The 22,050-nt window shown below is 55.9% G+C and overlaps 1 protein-coding gene across 1 annotated transcript in view; it reads right to left on the bottom strand.

The window, feature by feature from the left end:
- EML1 (EMAP like 1) overlaps window positions 1-21,638 on the bottom strand; it is a 209,129-nt gene extending 187,491 nt beyond the window's left edge. The window contains exon 1 of the mRNA XM_055088710.1: window positions 21,485-21,638. Within this exon, the coding sequence (XP_054944685.1) occupies window positions 21,485-21,512 (28 nt within the window). The 5' untranslated portion in view covers window positions 21,513-21,638. The remainder of the gene's footprint in view (window positions 1-21,484) is intronic.
- Window positions 21,639-22,050: the final 412 nt, after the last annotated feature.

Here is a 22,050-nt window from a genome sequence, read left to right as displayed (position 1 = left end):
GGACCATACGATATGCACCGGATTCCTGCCCAGGCTGCTGGGAGGCTGAAATGAAAGGAAGGGTGAAGTGGCCACACGTGGTGGCCATGGATGCAGGGAAGGTGCTGGCAGTCGCAGGACATTCGCTAAGAGGAGAAACCTCCCTGCCCAGCAATGCACACAAGGCCGGCAGAGGCGTAGCTGGCAAGGAACAGCCAAACTGTCGGAAAGCCATGAGGTCAGTGAGATCAGGAAGTGGGCACGTATGGCAGCGGCTGGGGAGGAGGAGGGAGAGCCCCCCAGGGAGAAGCAACCTTCAGCCAAGGAGGCCGTGCAGAGCTCTCCTCGAACCCCAACGCTGACGGCCCGTGCGCCCACCGCGTGCACCACAGCACCAGTGGGAGGCCAAGGCTGGCTCCCATGAGGTAGGGGGCCCTGCGCTGGGGGAAGCAGAGCCCCTCCCTCCCCTCCCTGCTAGAACCTGGGCCCTGCCCTGACTCCTGGCCCAGTGCTTGTTGTGTAACGCTGGGGCCACCTGCACCTGAGCGTGCTCTGATCTGGAGGAGCATAAGCTCTTTAAACGACAGGTAAATTACACATCTGGGCGTCAGCTTCTCAGCTGCTGGGGCCTCGGTAAAGTCAAACTTCTTTCAAGATGTACGGGCCTGAAGCAAGTCTCCCAGACGAGCGCAGGCCTGCTCTGACCCCGATGGCCCCTCCAGACCTGCCAGCATTGTCATTGGAGAAGCAACAGCCAAGTAAACTCCAGATTCTGTGAAAATCAAGGTGTCATGTTTTTTTGTTTTGTTTTGTTTTTGTTTTTTTTTGTGGTACGCGGGCCTCTAACTGTTGTGGCCTCTCCCGTTGCGGAGCACAGGCTCCGGACACACCAGCTCAGCGGCCATGGCTCACGGGCCCAGCCGCTCTGCGGCATGTGGGATCCTCCCGGACCGGGACACGAACCCGCGTCCCCTGCATTGCCAGGCGGACTCTCAACCACTGCGCCACCAGGGAAGCCCGCCATGTTTTAACAGAGCTAGAGAGGCGTCCTGCAAGTTCTCTGTGATGGGGAGGAAGGGAGGAAGGCAGGAATACGTGCTTTATAAGAAGTCCTTGGGAGCAAGACTTCTGACACAGGACTGAACCATTCCCAGCCCTCCTTGGCCTCCCCAGGAAGCCTCGGTAAAAAAATGCATAATTTATGAGGATGAGCCTATGCATATTCATAAGCTTGCTGCCTTCCAAGGCCAGTCGCTGTCTGTGAAAAATCCTCCCGCAATGAATTATTGCGTGAAGGAGCTATGGAAGCCGAGGGCAGGCCTCCAGTCCTCAAAATGACTATAATCTCTAAAGCTTGCTTTGAAGAAAATGCTCCCAATGTGCCTGCCTTTGGTCAAATGAGGGGGTTGCAGAGAATGAAGTCTCCACCGTGGGGAACCCCTGAGCCCCCAGGCTGCATAGATCAGGGTGGACCAGCAGCATTTCAGGGAAACTGAGGCAGGTCTCCATCCCCAGAGCAACCCTGCATACCCAGCAGGTGTGACTCAAGACTAAGCCCTCCTAAGCCTCTGATCACAGACTAGCAAGAGCCTAAAAGGCCCTCTGGCCAGTTATCATCCTTTCTGGGCCTCAGTCTTTCCATCTGTTGACTGGGGAGGCTAATCCCTCCTTCCATCGACTCTGAAACATGCTTTTCACATTTAAGCACCTTCAAGACAGAAGTGTGCCCTGCCATCAATGCCTTGACTGGGTCAGGGTTTGAAGGGCAGAGTCTCCTCTTTCTAAGCGTCCAGAAGATAAAGTGTGTGTTACAGTCAGTGCATCCTAGGCTCTGATGAAATACAGCAGTAAGCTACCATTTGCTAAGCACCTACTGTATGCCAGGCACCATGCACACCACTAAGCACAGGGGCTGGCGCATAGTAGGTGCTCAATAAATGTGAGTTTCCTCCCCTTCTCAGTCCTGGGAAGAAAGGGCAGTCCTGCTCTTGGCAATTTGCCTGGGAGAGAAGTCTGTTCACGAAACTCCTTAGGTCCGCATTTTATTCAGGGAGCTTCATGGTGTTTGAAGCATTAATTAAGTGGCGCAGGTTTAATTTGGATTTGGGGTGGGTTGGGAGGACTGAAAAGTTTTCCCAAACTAGTCACAACCCAATTAGGATGTTACTCAAGAACCCCAGGACGGTGATTCATTTAATATTCCAGCAGTCATTTCTTGCTTACAAGCAACTCACAAAGTGACTCAACTTTGATTCTGCTTCTTAAGCATTAACCAGCACACTTCCTCATCCCAGAAAAAGTCATTTTGGAAGCCTTGCTGCACCTGAGCTTGTGCGCCCTTGAGCGTGTATTTGTGTGTGTGCGCGCGCACGCACAGGCGCGTGCACCCGCACCCTGGGGTGTGTCCATCCAGGAGTGTCCCGGGATGTATGATGTGAAGGTCTGCAGTGCTGGCTTTGTTGACGTGTGACCTGTGCTGTCACAATAGGACCCTCGCTCGGCTTACTGTTCTGCTTGAAATTTTTTCGCGCCTGCGAATTGTGTAGCCAGCCTGGGTGTACTTGTGCATGTCTGCACATCTGTGTGGGAGTGAGTCCATACAGAGGGTGCCTTAGAGGGGGACCCACGGCCCACAGGGGGACCCCCCCAGACGCAGAGTCCACGGGCCTGGGTGCAGCTCAGCAATGTAGGATTTTCGCCAGCCCCTCCCTCAAAGTGACTACAGTTTTTTTTTTTTTGTGGTACGCGGGCCTCTCACTGTTGTGGCCTCTCCCGTTGCGGAGCACAGGCTCCGGACGCGCAGGCGCAGCGGGACCGGGGCGCGAACCCGGTTCCCCTGCATCGGCAGGCGGACGCGCAACCACTGTGCCACCAGGGAAGCCCAAAGTGACTACAGTTTGAGAGCCACTGGCCATAGGTCTCAGGTACTGAAGATCAAGGCCATGACACAGCCGCATTCTTTACGGGTGCGTTAGAAACTCATGCCGCTCAAAACCATTTCACTGCCCACGCTATTATCTGAGTTCAGGTTCTCAAAGGACCAGCAACCCACCAGGAACGCAAAGGAACCAGTGAACCTTGAGGCTGCTACCCAGGGGAAGCCCAGCCAGAGGCCTCCCTCAGCTTCCCGGGCCCTGAGCCAGGTGGTGACTCACGGCAGAGCGGGACAGAGTGGCCTTGACGGCCAGCCCTCCCAGCCCACGTCCCTGCGTCAGTGGGGCAGGGCCAGGGCTGCCGCTGCCGTGACTTCTCCGATTTATCAGCGTGGGTCGTACGGCGGGCCCTTGCCCGTGTTCCTGGCCTGACCCTCGCCCACGCTGAGACCCACCCTAAATCAGAAGCGATTGGCATTGGCCAGCACCCCCGATGCCATCAGGGGACGCCACCTCCAGAAGCCCGGGGGAGGTCCTAACTGTACCCTCCTGGGGCCTAGCTGGCACTGGCCCTCAGATTGCTGGCACCTGACCCCACCCAGAATAACTCTGTTCCCAGGCTCCATCTCACTGAAAAGCCATCCCAGGGCCAAGGTGGTGCCCCCTCGCTGAGCACATCACGGCTGGGTGAGGGGTTGCAGGGCAGCAGGCTGCCGCTGCCGCTGGGCCATCCCTTGAGCTCTCTGAGCCTCAGTTTTCTCATCTGTGAAACAGCCCTTTCCTGTGCCAGCCCTTGGCCTGGGGCCTGGCTCCTGCCTCCGGCCTCCCTCTGGCCACACCTATTCCCAGCAGCCCCTCTTGGCCACCAGAAGCTCATCTCGGTTCCCCATCCCTGCCCTGTGGGGGGCTGGGAATGGAGCCACACTCATCAGCAGTGGTGTAAATTAGACTTAGAGTTCTGAAACTTATGGTTGCCAAGGAAGGGAAGGGAGGAGTGGGATAAATTGGGAGATTGGGACTGACATATACACACCGCTACGTATGAAACAGATAACAAATGAGAACCTGCTCTGTAGCACAGGGAACTCTACTCAGTGCTCTGTGGTGACCTAAATGGGAAGGAAATCCAAAAAGAGGGGATATATGTATACGTATGACTGATTCACTTTGCTGTACAGCAAGAAACTAACACAACATTGTAAAGCAACTATATTCCAATAAAAATTTTTTAAAAAGTAAATCAATATACTCCAATAAAAAATTTTTTAAAATGTATTATAAAAAACTAATATATGTTTGAAATATAGTCCCAATCTGAAAACAAAACCAAAAAAAAAGACTTAGAGTTCTTCAAGCTTTGGGTGGACCAGGAGGGGCTCCCAGTTTCCCAGGAGGGAAGTGGCTCCGGGACGGGAAGAAGGCTGGCCCAGCACCACACTGCCAGCCTGAAGCTGTAAGGGGACAGACATTTTCTGCTACTCCCTCCCTGCCATTGAATGCTTTCTTCCATAGCTGCCACTGCCAACCACCTACTGTGTACCAGGCACCCTGCAGGCTGGATTCTGGAGCCCCTGAAATGGTCATAAGTGGTTGGCAGGGACATCATAGATGAGGAGATGAGGGCTCAGAGAGGTTAGACATCTTGCCCAAGGACACACAGCTTATGAGACCTGAGACTGAAGCTGGGGCCTTCACAATGACACCTCGCCTCTCCGAGCAGCATCAGCCTAGCCCCGAGCTCCTCTGGGCCCCTAGGGTCCCCATGCCATCCGAGGCTGTGTAGCTCCCATGGGTCCTCCCTCAGCTCCCTGACACAGCCCAGGTGGCTGGGAGCACAAGGCCAGCCCTCCTATTATTCACACCTCTCTTTGTTTGTCAGTGGGGACCTGGCCCAGAGGCCCCAGCTTTGCCAGGAAAGATAACACGCCAACACCTGACTCATCCTCCTCTGCGCTCCATCTCAATTTCCCCAAAGAACACGAAGGCCTGTTGTTCCTGGCCCAGTGCAGGAGGCTGGACCTCCCTCTCATGAAAGGAAGACAAGCCATCAGTAGGATTACAGGATTAGAGTTACAGCTTTTCCTTGTGGCCACCTGTTCCCTCCTGTAACACTGCATGGGCACGAGGGGTGGGTGCCTGCCCACCTCCCACAAGCCCGGCTTCACCTGCATCGTGGAGCCCATGCAACTCTTTTCAAGGTCGGTGCTACTAGTCCCATGTTAGAGGTGAGGAAACTGAGGCTCGCTCAGACCACACAGCCAGTGGATGACTTTGCCAGGGACCCCTGCCCCACGCCGGGTGGCAAGCTGACTCGTTTGTCCTCAAAACAAGACTCGGAAGAATTGAACTCGTGTATGAGCAAACCCTGCCCGCCCACACCTCTACGTCTAACTTGACACTTGCCTCAAGCAGAAATCGTAAAGAGAGAACAAAAATGCGAGGCCACGAAAGGGAGCCATGGAAGGTCAGCCTGCAGCCCCCCTCACCCCTTCCTCCTCTTCCTTCAGCACAGGGAGCTGGGCAGCTGATCTGGGAGCGAGTCACGGCTCCATTCAGAGGTTCGATGGAGTCCCTGGATCAAAAGGTGCCTTTGGTCTCCAAGCGTCACGGGTGCCACCATGGGGGAGGCAGGGCAGGGAGGCGGCCTTCCAGGCTAGGAGATGGGCCCCTCCCTGCCCTGGCAGACCCCACCACGCTGATGATGATGCTGCCCACACAGGATTAAGATGATGTAACAGGAAGCAGCCTAGTGCTGGGACAAATTAACGTCTTCAGAATGTTGGCAGGCACTCCAGTGACACCTGGGCATGAGCAAAACGTGGCAATGTCTTGTGTCTCCCCACCCCCAGTGATGAGACACTTTAATATCACCCACTGCAGCTCCACCCATTTTACATATCAGGGAACTGAGGACCAGAGAGGGGAAGGGATTTCTCCATGAACCCCCAGGGTCAAGGGGGGTGTCAAATGGGGTGGATGGGGCATTGGTTGGAAAGCTCTCTGGCTTTGCATCCCAGCAGCCCTGCAGTTGAACCCTCATACCTCCATGGACTAGCCATGTGATGATCCACACCCTCTGACCCTTGGTTTTCTTGTCCATAAAATGAGAGTGTTAATAACACCCAGCTAACAGGGTTGCAGGGAAAAGATAACAGACACTACGACTTAAAGGCTTTGCAGACAGCTCTCAACCCGAAGTCTTTGTAAGGGCTGTTGGAGGAACAATGACTAGCAGCAACAGAGAAATAACAGGACAGTTTCTTGAACACCTGCTATGTGCCCGGTTCTGGGCATAAAGATGACTCAGACATAACTGCTGCCCTCAGGATGGTCAGCATCTGATGAGAAGATGCATGGAGTGGAGTGATGGAGGCACACAGAGGAGGCCCTTCCCTGCCGGGGAGGGAGAAGCGGGGAGGGCAGGAGGACATCCCTGGGAAAGATAAGGCATTCCAGGAAGAGGGACCAGCACTGGTCAGGACCAAAGGGCGAGAAACGGCGTGAAATATGTGGAATTCCATCTGCTTGGCTGCACTCGGGATGTGCGGGGGTGGGGTGCTGGCAGTGCTGGGCAGGGAGCCCGGGGTGGCCAGCGGTGTCAGGCCACCCAGAGAGGGCCAGTGGGTGCCAGGCCAAAGGGCTCAGGCTCAACTCTAACGGGGAATTCTCCCTGAAGGGTCTCACTAGCTGAAGTGTCAGGGACCCCAGACCGCTGGGCTGAGATAAGAGGTTGCCCCGCGGAAAGGGCAGGTGGGGGGCTGGGGTGCTTCCGTGGGGGACAAGTCAATAGGCAGGACCCCCCAGCACAGTCTGTGCTCACTGTGCCACCTCCCCTGCCTCCTTCTCACGGCCATCTCGAGGTGGGCCCCCCGAGTTACAGATGGGGAAACCAAGGCTCAGCCAGGGGCAGGCGCTCAGCAGGGAGTCGAAGCGGGGCCACCTCCCACCAAAGCCCTTGCTCCTTCCTTTGACTATGCTACCTTTCAGCTTCCTGGAGTATTTCTTCCATTATCCACACATTTCAGGGTTTGTTTCCTAATTCAGGCTTCACTATTTTAAAAAACTTCTATTGGGATTCCCTGGTGGCATTGTGGTTGAGAGTCCGCCTGCCGATGCCGGGGACGCGGGTTCGTGCCTCGGTCCGGGAGTGTCCCACGTGCCGCGGAGCGGCTGGGCCCGTGAGCCATGGCCGCTGAGCCTGCGCGTCCGGAGCCTGTGCTCCGCAACGGGAGAGGCCGCAACGGTGAGAGGCCCGCGTACCGCAAAAAACCAGAAAACTTCTATTTCAAAATGTGCATTTTTAATGCATATTTTTAAAAAGTAGCAGCTGATTCTTCTGGAGTCATCCCCTCATGCATCCTCTCCCTCCAGCCCCATTTTCTCAGGGCCATAAATCACTTTCTTACAGGGGGCCGGGAGACAAGCTGCGGTTCACCAGCCAAAGAGGTTTGGGCTCCTGAGGCCCAGAGGGGCAGCCGGGAGTCGCCAGGCCCTGAGGCAGGCACTGCTCCCCTGGGAAAACGCCCCAGACCCTCGTGTCTGCTCCTCAGACCAGCGGGACCAGAATGCCTTCTGCCGCCGCAGGCCTGAGCTCTGAGACCCTAATCCTCACCCTCTTTGGCTCCACACCCAGGGCTCAGGAATGTGCTGGGGCTGAAGGTCCAGACCAGCCAGGTCCTCAGTCCGGTGAGCCTGAAAGGTGCGGGACCGTCATCACGGGAGATATTCTTGGGGGGATGCTCTGGTTGCCAATAAGGAGACATTTGGGGGTTTTACTTGCACTTAAAAAATTACCTGTTGATCTGAAATTCACACTGAGGCAGACACGCGCATTCTATCCGGCAGCCCCGGTGTCGCTCACAGGAGTTACAGCGAGTGCCTACCCATGTGTGTGCGTCGTGGCGGAGTCCAGGGACAAGGACTTGGAATAAAAAAACGCCTCTCCTGGGGGCTGTGCTGGCTGCACTGTCTCCAGGCAGAGGGCTTGGAGCTCCCAGCACGTTTGCACCGAGAGCCGGCTGCATTTTTAACACCAGTCGCTTGCCGGGTCCATCAAGAGGGCCTCTGGAACAGCTCCATCTGGGACGCGGTGATTAACAACTCCAGCCTGGGCTGGCAAAGGGCCTTGGCTTTGACACCTCTTATCTTCTGATGCTCAGAATCACTGGAAATTAGCATCTCCACTTCCTTCCTGCTGCTTGCTTGTAAAACCCAAGTGAGGCCTCTCCACTCCTCTGCTCTAAACCCTTCCACAGCTCCCACCTCACAGAGGGTCAAAGCCAAGGGCCCCTCCTGGACTGCAAAAAGGCCCTGCACAACCTTCCTGCCCCCTCCTCTCGGGGCTCATCTCTCCCCACACCCCTATTCCCTCTGCCCAGACTGACCTCACTGGTGTTCTTTGAAAAGATCAGGCACCTCCACCTCAGGGCCTTTGCCCCTGCTGTTTCTTCTGCTGGGAACTCCCTTCTCTCAGCTATTCCCAGAGCTCACCGTTCAACTGTCACCCTCTTAGAAAGACCTTCCCGGGCTCTCTCCAAAGCACTGCTCTCTCTCTTCCCTGATTCACTGCCCTCCATCCTTTTCACCCTCATCACCATTGTACATCCTTTGGCTATTTATTTTGTTCATTGTCTGTACACTGAAGTGTCAACCCTGTGAGGGCAGGGACCACACACTCTTTACAGCTGATCAACAAATGTTTGTTGATTGACTGATTGACCAAATGCTGCTGCCGCCTCTGCTTCTGTGCCGGGTCACCCAGGACCTTCCATGCAGCAGGCCTCGCTTCAAGGACTCGCTCTGTAATAGGAAGACCCGTGTGTGAGGCTGTCTCCAGCACCCTGGAGGCTCAGCTCCTCCTGGGCCCTGGATGGCTGTGCTTTCGTGTGCCTCTGAGCCAATCGTGCTGCCCTCTGATCTGGAAGACTCTCCCCTCCCTCGTCACCTCCCAATTGTCCCTCAAGACCCAACTCAGGGTCACCTCCTCCAGGAAGCCTTCCCTGACTATCCCTCATAATGTGAGTCACAGCACACGGGTTACTGGGCTCTCATTGTCCTTCTTCTCAGTTGTCTCCCTTCCCAGCTGTGACAGAGAGCCCTCTGTGTCCCCAGGACCCTGCGGTGGCCCGACCGACAACAGGTGCTCAGGGCATGATTGGCAGCTAAGTGAACAACGGCTTGCATAGTTTCTTTTTATTTTCTTTTAAGAGTCTCCTTCATAGATCCTGGTGCCTCCCTGGAAGATCTTTAGAGGCACTGGCTCCAGACTGGTTCATTTCACAGGCAGGGAAACTGAGACCCGGAAGATGAAAGGCGTGGGAACTAATTCCTTTCCAGCATGTTCTCTGAGCCCAGCACCAGTGTCTGAGCAGGTGTCTCCTCCCCCGGCCACCCCCAGCTGCTGCGGGACTCTCCGTGGCCATTCCTCGGGGGGCGGAGGTCACAGCCTGCGCCGAGGCCACGGCTTGCTGAGTTGCTCAGCCCAGACTGAGTCCTTCTGGAGAGAATAGACTTGGATCTTTCACAGGAAGATTAAAAGGGTTTCTAAGCCCCCAAACTTCCCTTTCCACAGCAAGAGAAAAGCCTAAAGAGCACAGAGAGGGTAGGGCAGGGAGAGGAGGGGCCCAGGAGGGAGGGAGAAGGGCAGGGGCCACAGGTAAGGCGGGTGCTTGCTGCCTCTCCCTTGGGGCGAAGCCACCTGGGGCCATCTGAGGCCCTTGGGCCATTTCCTTCGGTCCCCAGCAAGAGCCCCGGGAAACTATAAGCTTCTTTGAAGAATCCTGTACTCGTGCCTGCAGCGGGCTGAAGGGTGGTCTCCAAAGCTATCAGACCCCAACCCCTGGACCCTTTGAATGTTACCATATGTGGAAAAAGGGTCTTTGCAGGGGTGATTAAATTAAGGATGTCAAGATGGGGAGATTATCCTGGATTATCCAGGTGGGCCTAAATGCCACCACAAGCGTACTTATGAGAGGGAAGCAGACAGAGATTTGATGCACAGAGGAGGAGAGGGCAGTGTGGCCTTGGAGCCAGAGATGGGAGTGATGTGGCCACAAGTCCAGGATGCCCAGAACCACCAGAAGCTGGGAGGGGCCGGGGACAGAGTCTCCTCCAGTGGGAGCCGAGCCCGGCTGACCCCACAGGAAATTAATACAGCGCCTCAGCCAAACTGTGCTGGAGCAGGGGAGTCGGGGAGGAGGGGAGAAGAAAGCGGGACCCTTGGGGTTGAAGCCACCTGACTCCCTGGGGCTGGGGTGCAAACGCTGGGCCTCCTTGTCTCAGACTCCACGGCGCAGTCTGTACCCCAGAGCTTCCGCACGCAGGGCCAGGCTACTGCAAGGTCCTGGGTGACCCGGCACAGAAGCAGAGGCGGCAGCAACATTTGGTCAATCAGTCAATCAACAAACATTTACTGATCAGCCGCAGATGAGGAAGGCGTGGTCCCTGCCCGCACCGGAGTGTACGGACAATGAACAAAAGAAAGCTAGACGTGTTTCTCTCCAAAGTCTTCCCATGGAGTTGACAGTTTTATTAAACCACTATTTTATTAAACTATTATTTAAAAAAAAAAAAAGGCTAGACCTCACCCGAAACCCTACCCTTTTACCCTCCCTCCTCTCCTAAAAGCCTCTCCTGATAAGCCACGTGCATAGGATAGAAGCTCTGCTCTAATAGAATCCGCCCCCCACCCCGACTTCTGTCCTTGACCGCGTGTGCTATTTCATTCACACTTAGCAGCCATCCTATAAGGTATCATCAGCCTTGTTTTGCACATGAGGAGACAAAGGCCCCGGGAGATTGTGTGACTTGCAAAGACCACCCAGCACCAGGTGCAGAGCTGGCATGCCAGGGCCAGCCTGTCTGATTCCCTGTCCCTGCTTCTCACCTGTGTCCCGCCTGACTGTTGACAGAGTGGCAGGATGAGGAAAGAACCTGGGACGCCTGCAGGCTGCAGCAGCCACACCCAGCCCCAGGGCCTGGAGCCCCCTTAGGATATGGCCCGCCCTTCCCACGTTAGAGACTCAGGTGAGCGTTCCAGGGCCATCAGGGCGGGGGCTCCAGAATAGAACACGATCGTTCCCTCCGGGGCAGCCTAATGAGCTCGCCGGCCAGCCAGCGGTGGATTTCTTTTCCACCCGTGATGAGCTGACTGTGTTCCCTCACCTCCCGCCTGGCTCCTGGCTCAGGTTTCTGCTACACAATCGGCCGGACCATTGGCACCTCCGCCAGGTCCCAGGCTCTCACCCAACCTTATGGGAGGATGCTCCTGGCCTAGTTCCAGAGCTCTCTTTTGACAGACGCAAGGGTACAAATCCAGGAAGGGCAATGTCACCCCCTTGGGAGCAGCCACGGGGAGGAGGCCAAATAACTCATGATAAGAAAACGCACAGGCGCCCCTCCCCAGAAATCCAGATGACAGGCCGGGCTTGTCTTCACTGCGCATGTGGTCTGGACACCTGCCTCATCTGCATTTCACCAGGCTGCAGAGACACAGCCCGGTCACCTGGACTGCGCACCCGAGCAGAGCTTCAAAGCCGGGGACGAAGTCAGCCAGGGCTGGGCCACTGCCAGTCAGCACCTTCTCTGATGATGTTTGTCCCTTTCTTTGGAACTTGCAGAAGGCTCCAGATTTCCAGCTTTCTCCATGTTCCTCCTTCACACCAGCCCTCAGAGGAGAGTCTCTGACCCCAGCCTGCAGCTTCAAGCAGCAAAGGTTTGCTGGCAGCCTCTCTGCACCAGGACCCTAGAATTATCTCACTGAATCCTCACCACAGCCTGTGAGGCAGGTGCTCCTGTCATCATCCCCATTTTACAGATGAGGAAACTGAGGCATACGTCCTCAGAGCCGAGAGGTGATGGCCAACAAGCACATGAAAAGATGCTCAACACCGTTAGTCACTAAGGGAAAGCAAATAAAAACCACAGTGAGACACCACGTCACACCCACTGGGATGGCTAGAATCAAAAAGATCATAACAAGTGCTGGTGAGGATGCAGGGAAATCAAGACCCTCCCACACTGCAGCTGGGAATATAAAGTGGCGCGGCCTCTGTGGAAAACAGTCCGACCGCCTTTCAAAAAGGTAAACATGGATCCAGGAATTCCACTTCTAGGTGTACAACAACCCTAGAGAGATGAAAACCTATGTTCACACAGAAACTTGTGCACTATAGCGTTCACAGTGGCATTACTCATAATAGCCAAAAAGTAGACACAAGCTCCATGTTCATCACTTGATGAATGGATAAATAAAATGTGATCTAGATCCGTACAATGGAATACTATTTGTCCACAAAAGGAACGAAGCACTGATACATACCCAAACACGAATGAACCTAAAAATGTTATGCTGAGTGAAAGCAGCTGATCACAAAAGGCCATGTATTGTATGATTCCACTTACAGGAAATGTCCAGAATAGGCAAACCTATAGAACCAGAAAGTAGAGTACTGGTTGCCAGGGGCTGGGGGTTCACTGCTAATGGGTTAGGGGTTTCTTTGTGGCGGGGGGTGGTGTTAAAAATGTTCTAAAATTGATTTTGGTGATGGTTGCATAACTCACTTTCAATGGGTAAGTTGTATGGTATGTAAATTACATCTCAATAAGGCAGTTACCAAAAAATAAAAAAAGTGATGGCCCAGGACTCTCCACAGAGCCTGCAACCCTGAAGGTCACTGACTATACCCTCCTGCCGCCCTGTGGGACTCAGAGGGGCCTGAGCAAAACTTCCCTGACCAGCTGACCCCCCCGGCTGATCCCACAGCTTCAGGGCAGGCTTGGGAGCCTGGGACCCCCGCATGCTCTGAGTTAAGGCCACCCCCCAGACCCCACAGGACCCGGGAGATCCCAGCTGTGGCCTGTCCTCCTGCCAGATGCGCCTGTGTGGATGCTGATTGGAGTGGGGCTCCTCCCAGGAATTGGATGGTCTCACGATGGCACAGCTGCCAGTCCTGGTGGCACCTATTTATTTATAGCACCTTGCCTCCTGGGTTGAGGTCATGGCTGAGGCTCCTCCTCTCTCAACAAGTTTCAAGACGGAAAGAAAAGGGAAGGCATTCCATGGCGGCTGAGGGATGGAATGGTTTTTTTTTTTTTTTTTTTTTTGTGCGGTACGCCGGCCTCTCACTGCTGTGGCCTCTCCCGTTGCGGAGCACAGGCTCCGGACGCGCAGGCCCAGCGGCCACGGCTCACGGGCCCAGCCGCTCCGCGGCACGCGGGATCCTCCCGGACCGGGGCACGAACCCGCGTCCCCTGCATCGGCAGGCGGACTCTCAACCGCTGCACCACCAGGGAAGCCCCAAGGGATGGAGTTTTTGCAGGGCCTCCCCCTGTCCACCTCTGACAGCGCTGAGGGCTGGATTTCCTCCTGGTCACGCCCTCAGATGTCAGGAAGGAGTACCTGCTGGGGGTCGGGGCTCCCAAGAACCAGGCTGGAACTCAGGGGTAATTCATCACCCACAAGCGTCCAGGCCGGTGAGATGGGGACAGTGTCCCTCACAGAGCTGTGACGGCACGGGGTAGCAAACGCAGATGGGAGGGAGCTGCCCGGAGCAGGTCACACAGCCGATGCTCAGTGAGCCGGAGCTCGTGGCCGTGGGTGCTTCTCTCTCTGGGAGGAACTGGGGAGGCCTGGGGTGGGGCCTGCCCAACGGGTGGAGCCACAACCCAGGCCCTGTTCCAGCCTCAGCCACACTTCTTGGGTTTGAAGGTGCCAGGAGCACCCACCAGCAGCCGTTCAGGGATGGACTGTAGCCCCGGGCTGCGTGGAGGGGCCCCACTGTCACAGGCGTGCCTGAGCCCACTGTGGTCCCGGGGCAGAGCCGGGGGCCAGCGCTTGGCTGACAGTCACCGAGCAAGCAGAGAACTGCTCCAGAGAGACGCTGGGCCTTTGGAGGCCCCTCCGGAGTCCTAAGATTCTGCTACAGGAAAGAGAACTGATTATCTTAGGTAACATTCCTGAGTCCAGGTTCTGATGGAAACCTCTTCAGAAAGGGCAAAGGACTTGCTGGAGGTCACTGAGTACTTTCATGTCAGGACTGAGCTCAGGGCCAGGTGTCCAGGCTTCAACCCTGGTGCTCCCGCTGGCATACCGCTGCCTTCCAAAGGAATTCAGAGGAAATCTCATCTGCTGTCTTGGCTCTCATAAAAGCCCTCTCCCAAGCCTGCTCCCTGATCCACTGGCCTTCTTTGGGAAGGACTGAAGCTCTCCCGGCCCTCCTCAGGCTGCAAGCCTGCTTGGTGCAAAAGAGGAGACCCAGGTTGGGGCCAGCACACCTGCATCCTGGTCCCACCTCCCCCACTGTGTGCTCTGGGGTAAGTCACTCAATGTCTCTAAACCTCAGTTTGCTCATCTGTAAAATGGAAAAACAGTGTTTACCACATCGGGTTACAGTATAAGGAGAGTCATGCTGAATCAGGTATGCGAAAGGACCTAGGAAAAGGGGAGACAGCATTTATTTAGTGCCTACTGTATACAGTCTCATTTAGTGCTCTTGTAACTTAAGTCTATTAACCCTGTAGAGGAGGAAACTGACGTGGGTTGGTGAAGGCAAGTCTGCAGGAGGAGACCCAGCTCTCCCCTCACACTGCAGGGCCCAGCAGGACATGTGCACGGAGGACGTGCTTACGACAAACACGCTGAATCAGGGTGTCCACTAAGACCGCCAGCTCAGCCCTCCAGCGAGAAGCGGCAGGAGGGGTGTTTTCGGCAACGGCACCAGTGCTTTGACGTGTTTTCCACCCGAAATAAATGAGGCGGGATTCCTAGAAATGTGTTTAAACCTGGTAGAGAGTTCTTTAAACAGTTTGGCTTAGATGTTGAAATACGGGGCCCAGAACTGCAGGAACGTCTGTGCCCCAACACGGAGCCCAACATCCCCAAATTCCAGTTTTAAGTCTTGCAATTTGGGTGACATCATCAACTCTTGGGGCAGGGCTCAGAGACCACCTCCAGTCCCTGCAAACATTATTTTTAAACCAGGTCTGATCTCGTGAGACAAAACAACGTGTGTCGTCCATTGCCACAACCCTCTGTTAGGCTGTGCATTTTTATTTAAATTCGTTTAGTTATATACTATTAACAGTCAGGTAGGAGAGCCTGTAACAAAACTGATGCTGCAGCATTTATTTGGTGCTGTTGTACAAGTGAAGAAACAGAGTCTGTATGAAAAGAATGGGGTACAGACTCACAGTTTTTATTTTCCAATATATTTGCATAACCATTTCCTTCTAAACTCACGTCCTATTTTTTTCATCTGTTGATCTCAGTGATTAAACTGGCTCATGAACTATTTATCCCAGCTCCCTCCTTTGTGCCTTAGCAAATAATAAATCAAGAGAGCTTGTTGGCAATAAGCAGCAAACTTTTCTCTTGCTTATGTTTTCCTCGCTGGTGTTGTGACCACATCTTTCATTAATTAATTTTTGGGCTTTTCAACGCAGGTTCAAATCTGTGGGAGAGAAGACATTTTGAAAAATCTTGCCCGTGGCTTTGGGATTTGCATATCAGAAGGACTCATGATTTACATTTCAGAGTCTTGCTGACCACAGCACATACAATATGCTCCAAACATTTCATGATTAAAATGGATTACTTTTGAAAGAGTCAATTGGGAAAAAAAGTTAAGGAAGGGGCAGACGTTACTAATCTGTTCCCTAATGGGAACCCGTACCCTGCCCTCATGCCATTAGGTGTGGCTATAGGACTTGTTTTAGCCGATGAAATGCTGGTAGTGATGATATTGATCACTTCCAGGCGGAAGCATTTAATTGCCAGTCTGATGTCTCGGCCCCTCCCATCACCTGCCTCATGAGAAGGGGAGCTGGGTCCCTACGGAGGCATCACACCCACTGAGTCACCATGTAGGCGACCTGCCCTGGAGAGCTACCCAGACCTGCAACAGACTTTGCAGGAGCGAGGAATACACCTTTGTTGCTTTAAGCCACTGAGATTTGTTTTCTTCACAGTATAGCGAGCCTGTCCTGAGTAATAGTACAAACCAAAAGCGGCTGTTTTGATCAATGCAAAAACTGGAAATCAATAAATATGGATGAAAACAGATACCTTGGGCCCATCTCAGCCACCAGTTTCTGTATTTTATTTTGCCTGCATAGTTTCAAGAAAAAAGCTGATAAATGGTTGCAGACACCCACAGCTTTGTGTCATTTTAAAAATATAATTTAAAATATTTAAAATACATCCTGCTATCTCAAGAAAGGTCAGTTAGAATGGACCCAATACTTTAAAAGAACAGAAGTGGGGTGGGGGGGGGAATTCCCTGGCGGTCCAGTGGTTAGGGCTCAGCACTTCCACTGCAGGGGTCATGGGTTCCGTGCCTGGTTGGGGAACTAAGATCCAGCATGCTGTGCGGCTTGGGCAAAAAAAACCAAAAACAAAACAAAAAACAGAAGAGGGTAACTTTTATTTCCTGGTTGAATTCCTAACAGCTTCTAAGCTGTATTTCGTGTCCTAAGTGTAAAAGCCCCCGAGGGTGCTTCAGACGCTGGAGCTGGGACTGGAGCCGCGTAGATTTCTTCATTTGCTGCTCAGAGGTTCACGGGTAGAGCCGGGGTCCCTGAGCCCTGCCTGATGTCTGAACACAGGACACACGTGCAGAGCTGTGTGCTCACCTGTAGGATTCTACCGGGGTGGATGCAAATTTAAAAAACCCCTCTGGGACCAGAAAGGGCAGGAGGCTTGTTCTGGGTCACACAGCAACGAACCCCCAACACATCTCCTGACACCCGGTGTCCTGTGAGTGGTACAGGGGTGTCCAGGTTGGCACCAGTCAAGCTATTTCTGAACAAGAGGAGCAGACGGTGGCGGGGTGGGGGGCGCCCTCCAGGAGTGCAGGGTCCCTGGAGGAGGTAGGGCCCCACCAGCCCGGATAACGGGCCGGCTTTGAGCAGGGGGAGGGAAGGGGTGAAGCCCGCGCACAGGTGCCAAGGGGCCTGTGTTAGGGAGTCAAGCCCCGGCTCATCACTCTCTAGCGGCTGACCCGGAGCCAATCTCTTTCTCTTGGGCCTCAGTCCCCCCTCCATAACATGGGGACCCACGGGTAGGGATGTGGACTTGGAGTGTGGCGTGAACTGCGACGCGTGCGAACCGAGAGGGGCGGAAACGGGGCGCTGTCTGGAGGGTCCCGAGCCGCCCCTGACCCCAGCCTCCTGCGCCAGGTCTAACGCTGCTCAGGTTAAGCCCTTCCTGCCGTCACTAGCACGGGTACCTGGGCCACCTATGGCCACAGTTTTAAGGTTCATTCCTGAGGGCCACCGGCTGCCACCCATACCTCCCCCGGCCCGCGGTTCGCGGGAGTCTGAAGGCGACATCTCATCTAACTCCCATGACGCCCCCGAGGCCTTCGTGTCACCCGCGCTTGCAGATGAGCCGGCCGAGGTTCAGAGAGGAGAAAGACCTGCCTGTGTCCGGGGGGGACAGGTCTGCCTGACCCTGGAAGTCATCCTCCATCGACTCCAACGTAATGTGCGGGCCGACCCCTGGGGCTTTGCCAGGTCACCCCACTGTACCCCGAGTCCCCGACGGATGAGCCGTCTGTCCTCTGGACCGTCCTGGCGGGGAGGCAGCATCGGGCCTCGGCCTGCCCCGCCCCCTCCCCGGCCCAGCCGCCGCCGGATCCTCCGGTTCTCCCCCCACCCCCCAGTGGGCCTCACCCTCTCTGCTCGGGACCATTTCACCAGCCTCCTCCCGGGCCTCCTGGCCCCCGGAGTCTCTCTCCTGACCTTTCACCCCCGCACATGGAAGTGATCCAGGCACCTCCCCAGCTCGAGGCTTCCCTGGCTGCCAGCCAAGAGGTGAAAATGGAGCCCAGTCGCTGTCTGGGGTCAGGGACCGTCCTCACCGCCAGGAGGGGTGCCACGTAGAGAGGGGCTGAGGCCCAGGGGCCGAGCCTGCCTCTCCTGGGAGAAGACGCTTCCTCTCCAAGAGAGGGACCTAAATAATTAATAATTATTAAATAAGTAATAATTAAAGCGTTTTGCTTTTATCTCCTCACGGAGATGCTCGCCCCAGACCCAGGCCCAGAGGTCCGTCGGTAACCATAAAGGAGAGCAGAACCCAGCCCACAGCTCGGGGGGAGGTGGACGCTGTTCTGCAGCCTGGCGGGGGGCCCACCACGAGGTCTGGGGGCAGGAGGCTGGGGCAGGCTCTCTCGGGCTCTGGGATGCCAGGAGTTGAGTGAGAAAGGGGTGGACCACCCCTATGTCAGCCACCAGCCCCCCTCTCCCCAGAAAAACCACTTCCAACTGTACAAACAATGTGACCGCAGTCCCCGGGGTCGGGGGGATGGAGTGCGCAGTGGTGCTGGTAGAAGAAGGTTTTACAGGAGCAGAAAGGAGGTCACTCTGCTGGCTGAGCCCTTACTCAGGTTAGGGGTGTCCATCCTCACCACAGCCTCAGGAAAGGGCAAGTGTCCACCTGTCACTGAGCCCCAGAGGGGTTAAATGACTTGACTACAACGGCCTATTCCTTGGTGCTTGGAATCATAAAATTGCTTTGCTGGAAACTTTCCCAAACATGGGAGGAACTGACAGCACGGAGGTTGGATTCTCTTCCTGTGGAGTTCTGCCAAGAGGTCAAAGTCACCACACGGTCAAAGGCAGGAAAAGACAGTCAACAGACCCAGGATATAAGGAGCCCCTCTACCCAGGCATGTGCCAGCACTTACAGACACTGTGTAAGTCTCAGGGCCAGGCAGGGACGTGGCAAGGCCCCACTTTACAGATGAGGAAGCCGAGCCTCAGTGAGGCAGTGACCTGTGCAGCCCGCCACCTTGCTAAGGGGCAGAGCCAGGCCTGGAAGCCAGGCGACTGTAAGGGAAGCGCCTTCACTGGACATGGATGCAGGCTGGCAGTAACCTGAGCCTCCAGGCTCCCCTGCCCAGGCACTGGGCCATAAATCCCAGAGCGGACTACCTGCCACTGCGCTCCGTGCTGTGGAATTTTCCTGACGCTCTAACAAGGTACCACCTTTTTTTTTTTTCACAGGCTCCAAATTATTGGAAATAATTGGAGCCTGTAACATTGGAGACATGTTGAGCTAGCTGTCTCCAAATGAGAAGGGCCATTGCTCACAGGAGAGCCAGAAATACCTGCAAGATGGCCAGCTTCCCCATCCCCCAGGTAAGCAGGTAGGACTTCCTGGAAGGGGCATCTGATCTGGGTTCTGCACAAACGGGGTCCGGGAAGCTGGGTTCAAAGCCCAGCTCTACTATTGACCAGCTGGGTGAAACTGCACAAGTCTGTCTGCCTCTCTGAGTTTCAGTTTCCTTAGTTATACAGTGGAGTTCATGCCACCCCCCTCCTGGGATTAAACGGAGTGTCCACAATGGCCAGGACCCAGCAGACAGTCTGGTCCCTTCATTTTCCACTTTGGTCCCTTCATTTTCCATTTTCCGCAGCTCATTTACCGGTTGAATAATAAAAACAACAGCTATGACTGCTAACAACGAGCCTGGCATTATGTTCAGCGTGTTACATGCTTTCGGTCACTTAATCCCCCCCCCTGGAACTTGAAGAGCTAATGTCTATTATTGTCCCCATTTAACGGATGAGGAAACTGAGGCACAGCACCCTTGAGTAATCCTCCCAAGGTCACACAGGTCGTGGGCAGAGAGCTGAGAAATTTCCCGCTGTCTACACAGACACAGAGATTGGATACTGAGAAGAGGTGGAAATATTTCACAGCAGCCTCCTGGGCCCAGTCACTGCTGCACAGTAGGAATCCAAGAAAGACTTGAATTTCAGACAACAGACTCTAGCAGCGCTCCCCCCTCACCATAAACAAGCGTACATCCCTGCACACAGGCTCTGTCTTTACTCCTGCCAGCCAGGTGTGATCAGAGACCAAAGACCATCACACGGTATTTTGTAGGCGGGAAGCCAGGCACCAACCTCACCCAGAGGAGCCCACCCAGCCAGGACGGGCAGAGCAAGGCTGCTGCCCACCAGCTTCCGATCCAGCTGACCTTCTCCCAGACCCGACAGTGAAGGCTGTCTCCTCCCAGCCTGCAGGCCACACACACACACACACACACACACACACTCGGTACCCATTCCATCACCCCGAAGGGCTAATATTGTCCTGGGCTTCCTGAAATACCCATCCCCACAGCAGGGTGGTTTTACAAGCTGCTAAAAGCAGGGCTGTGTCCCTGGTGGAGGGAGAGAGCTATTCCGGGTTCGTGTCAGGTGTGGGCAGAGCCAGCCAGAAAGGGCCTGTCTGCACTTCCCCCACCACGCTGGCTCAGCGGACAATTCCTGGCAGCCAGCGCCACGGGCGCCCAACAGAAGAGGGCGAGGTCAGGCCAGTTTTGTCGGTGTCCCCCTCCCCAACACACACACACACACACCCCCTCTGTTCCACATCTGCCTCAGCCAGGCCCGGGCGCTGGAACTGTCCATCCGACACCATGCAGAGTGGGCGCACACCGCTGTTGCCCGCAAGGCACCCTGAGGCCCTCCGGGACAGCCTGACCTGCCCGAGATTCCCCACGGCAACGTTCGACGGAGAAGGGATCCGTGACCTAAAGGCACGCGGCGGCTTAGGCGGCGAGACCTGGCTGGAGGCGGCCGGGCAGGGAGGCACAGGCCCATGGGCTTCTGTGCACCGGCCCGGGACCCCCACTTGCTGTTTCCACGAAGACACTGCTAAGCGCTCACTACACACCTGCAGACGCTTTCATGCGTCATCACATTCAATGTTCACGACCCCCTGTGGCTCATATACTGTTACCGCTGCCTCCTTGCTCACCCGGGGACGCTGAGGCTCAGAGCAGTCAGGCCACTTGCCCAAGGTCACCCAACTTGGAAGTGAAGGAACTGGAACTCGAACCTGGGCAGCCTGGCTCCAGGGCCCCCAGTATATTCCCTGGACTAAGCTGTCTCCAGCGCCCGCCCCACCGGAGGCAGGTTCAGGATGACGTCCACATCAGAGCTTGTCTTCAGCGGGACGGAGCCAGGGGCCGCCAGCCAGGGACGTGGGCAGCCAGTCCCCACCGTAGCCCCTCGCCCCGGGCAGAGCAGAGGACGTGGGCAGACTCCAGTGTCAGACCACCCCTCCGCCTGCCTGTGTCCCTGGCCATTTCCAACCTAGAGGACTTGGGGGCCCGTGGAGGGCCTGCTTTGTGCCGTCAGACCAGAAGCTCAGAACTTCCTGGAGGTCTCAGACCTCTGCAGTCTGATGGATGCTGTGGACTCCCCCCTCCCCCCGATGACAGGTAAATGTTCACGCACACTCGTTTGCACGTGATTCCAGAGGCCGGCACCCTGACCCCACCCAGGGTCCAGCCGCAGCCAGGGCCCCTGCTGCACCGTGGGTCGCTCCGGACGCCCCGCTGAGAGCCGGGAGGGTCTGCAGCAGAAACAGCTTCCTGCCCTAGCCCCGTCGGGAAGCCGGGCAGGGGGAGGGGGCGGTGGTGGGCGTGTGAGGCACGGTGAACTTTGAAAGTCGCTCGCCCCCCTCCAGGAGCCAGCGCCCCCCCAGGCATCAGGCCCAGAGGAAGGGGGTCCAGCCCCCCAGCTGCCGGCAGCCTGCGGGGGGCCCAGCGCCCTCGGTGACCAGTGGCCTTGGCTCTGCAACCAGAGCAGCAGTGGGTAAACATAGCGCTGCCACTCACCGGCTGAGGGGCCCTCGCCGTCCGACATGGTGCAGGAGATGGGCGGGCAGCCCGCCACGGCCCGCGGGGACGCTCAGGGTCCTCGGAGACTGTCACCCACCTGGTGGGGCTCGCGGCTGTCGCCCCGCTCGGCGTCCGGTCCCCAGGCAGTGTCCTGCCCCGGCAGCCCTGGCTACCCACCCCATGCTGGGTCAGGCAGATAAGAATGCGCTCCAGGGCCAGGAGCCGGCGGGATTGGTGGATAAATCTGGGCACTGCCCTCCCCTGCCCGGGCCTCTCCGGCAGCCTCAGGATGTTACCCAAGAAACCACCACGGCACCCCGGGGTGCTTGGTCGGGCTGTGAGACCCCCGCCCCAGCCTGGGACCCCAGAATGCCTGCAAGCTCTCTCCCTGGGACTGGTCCCACCTACGCAGCGAGGGGCACTTAGGGGCGTTAGAGAAGGATGGCGATGAGGGGTGCCACCCTGGAGCGTGTGCCTGGTGCCGGGGTCGTGCTGGGAGCCGCCACACTTGTCTCTGCTTCAGGTCCCTGGGGCGGCCTCCCCTATGTTCTCCATGTCACAGA

Source organism: Physeter macrocephalus, chromosome 11 (genome assembly GCF_002837175.3).
Source record: "Physeter macrocephalus isolate SW-GA chromosome 11, ASM283717v5, whole genome shotgun sequence".
Classification (NCBI taxonomy): Eukaryota; Metazoa; Chordata; class Mammalia; order Artiodactyla; family Physeteridae; genus Physeter; species Physeter macrocephalus.
The sequence above is the reverse complement of the archived record's forward strand: the minus strand, read 5'-3'. Positions and strand labels throughout refer to the sequence as shown.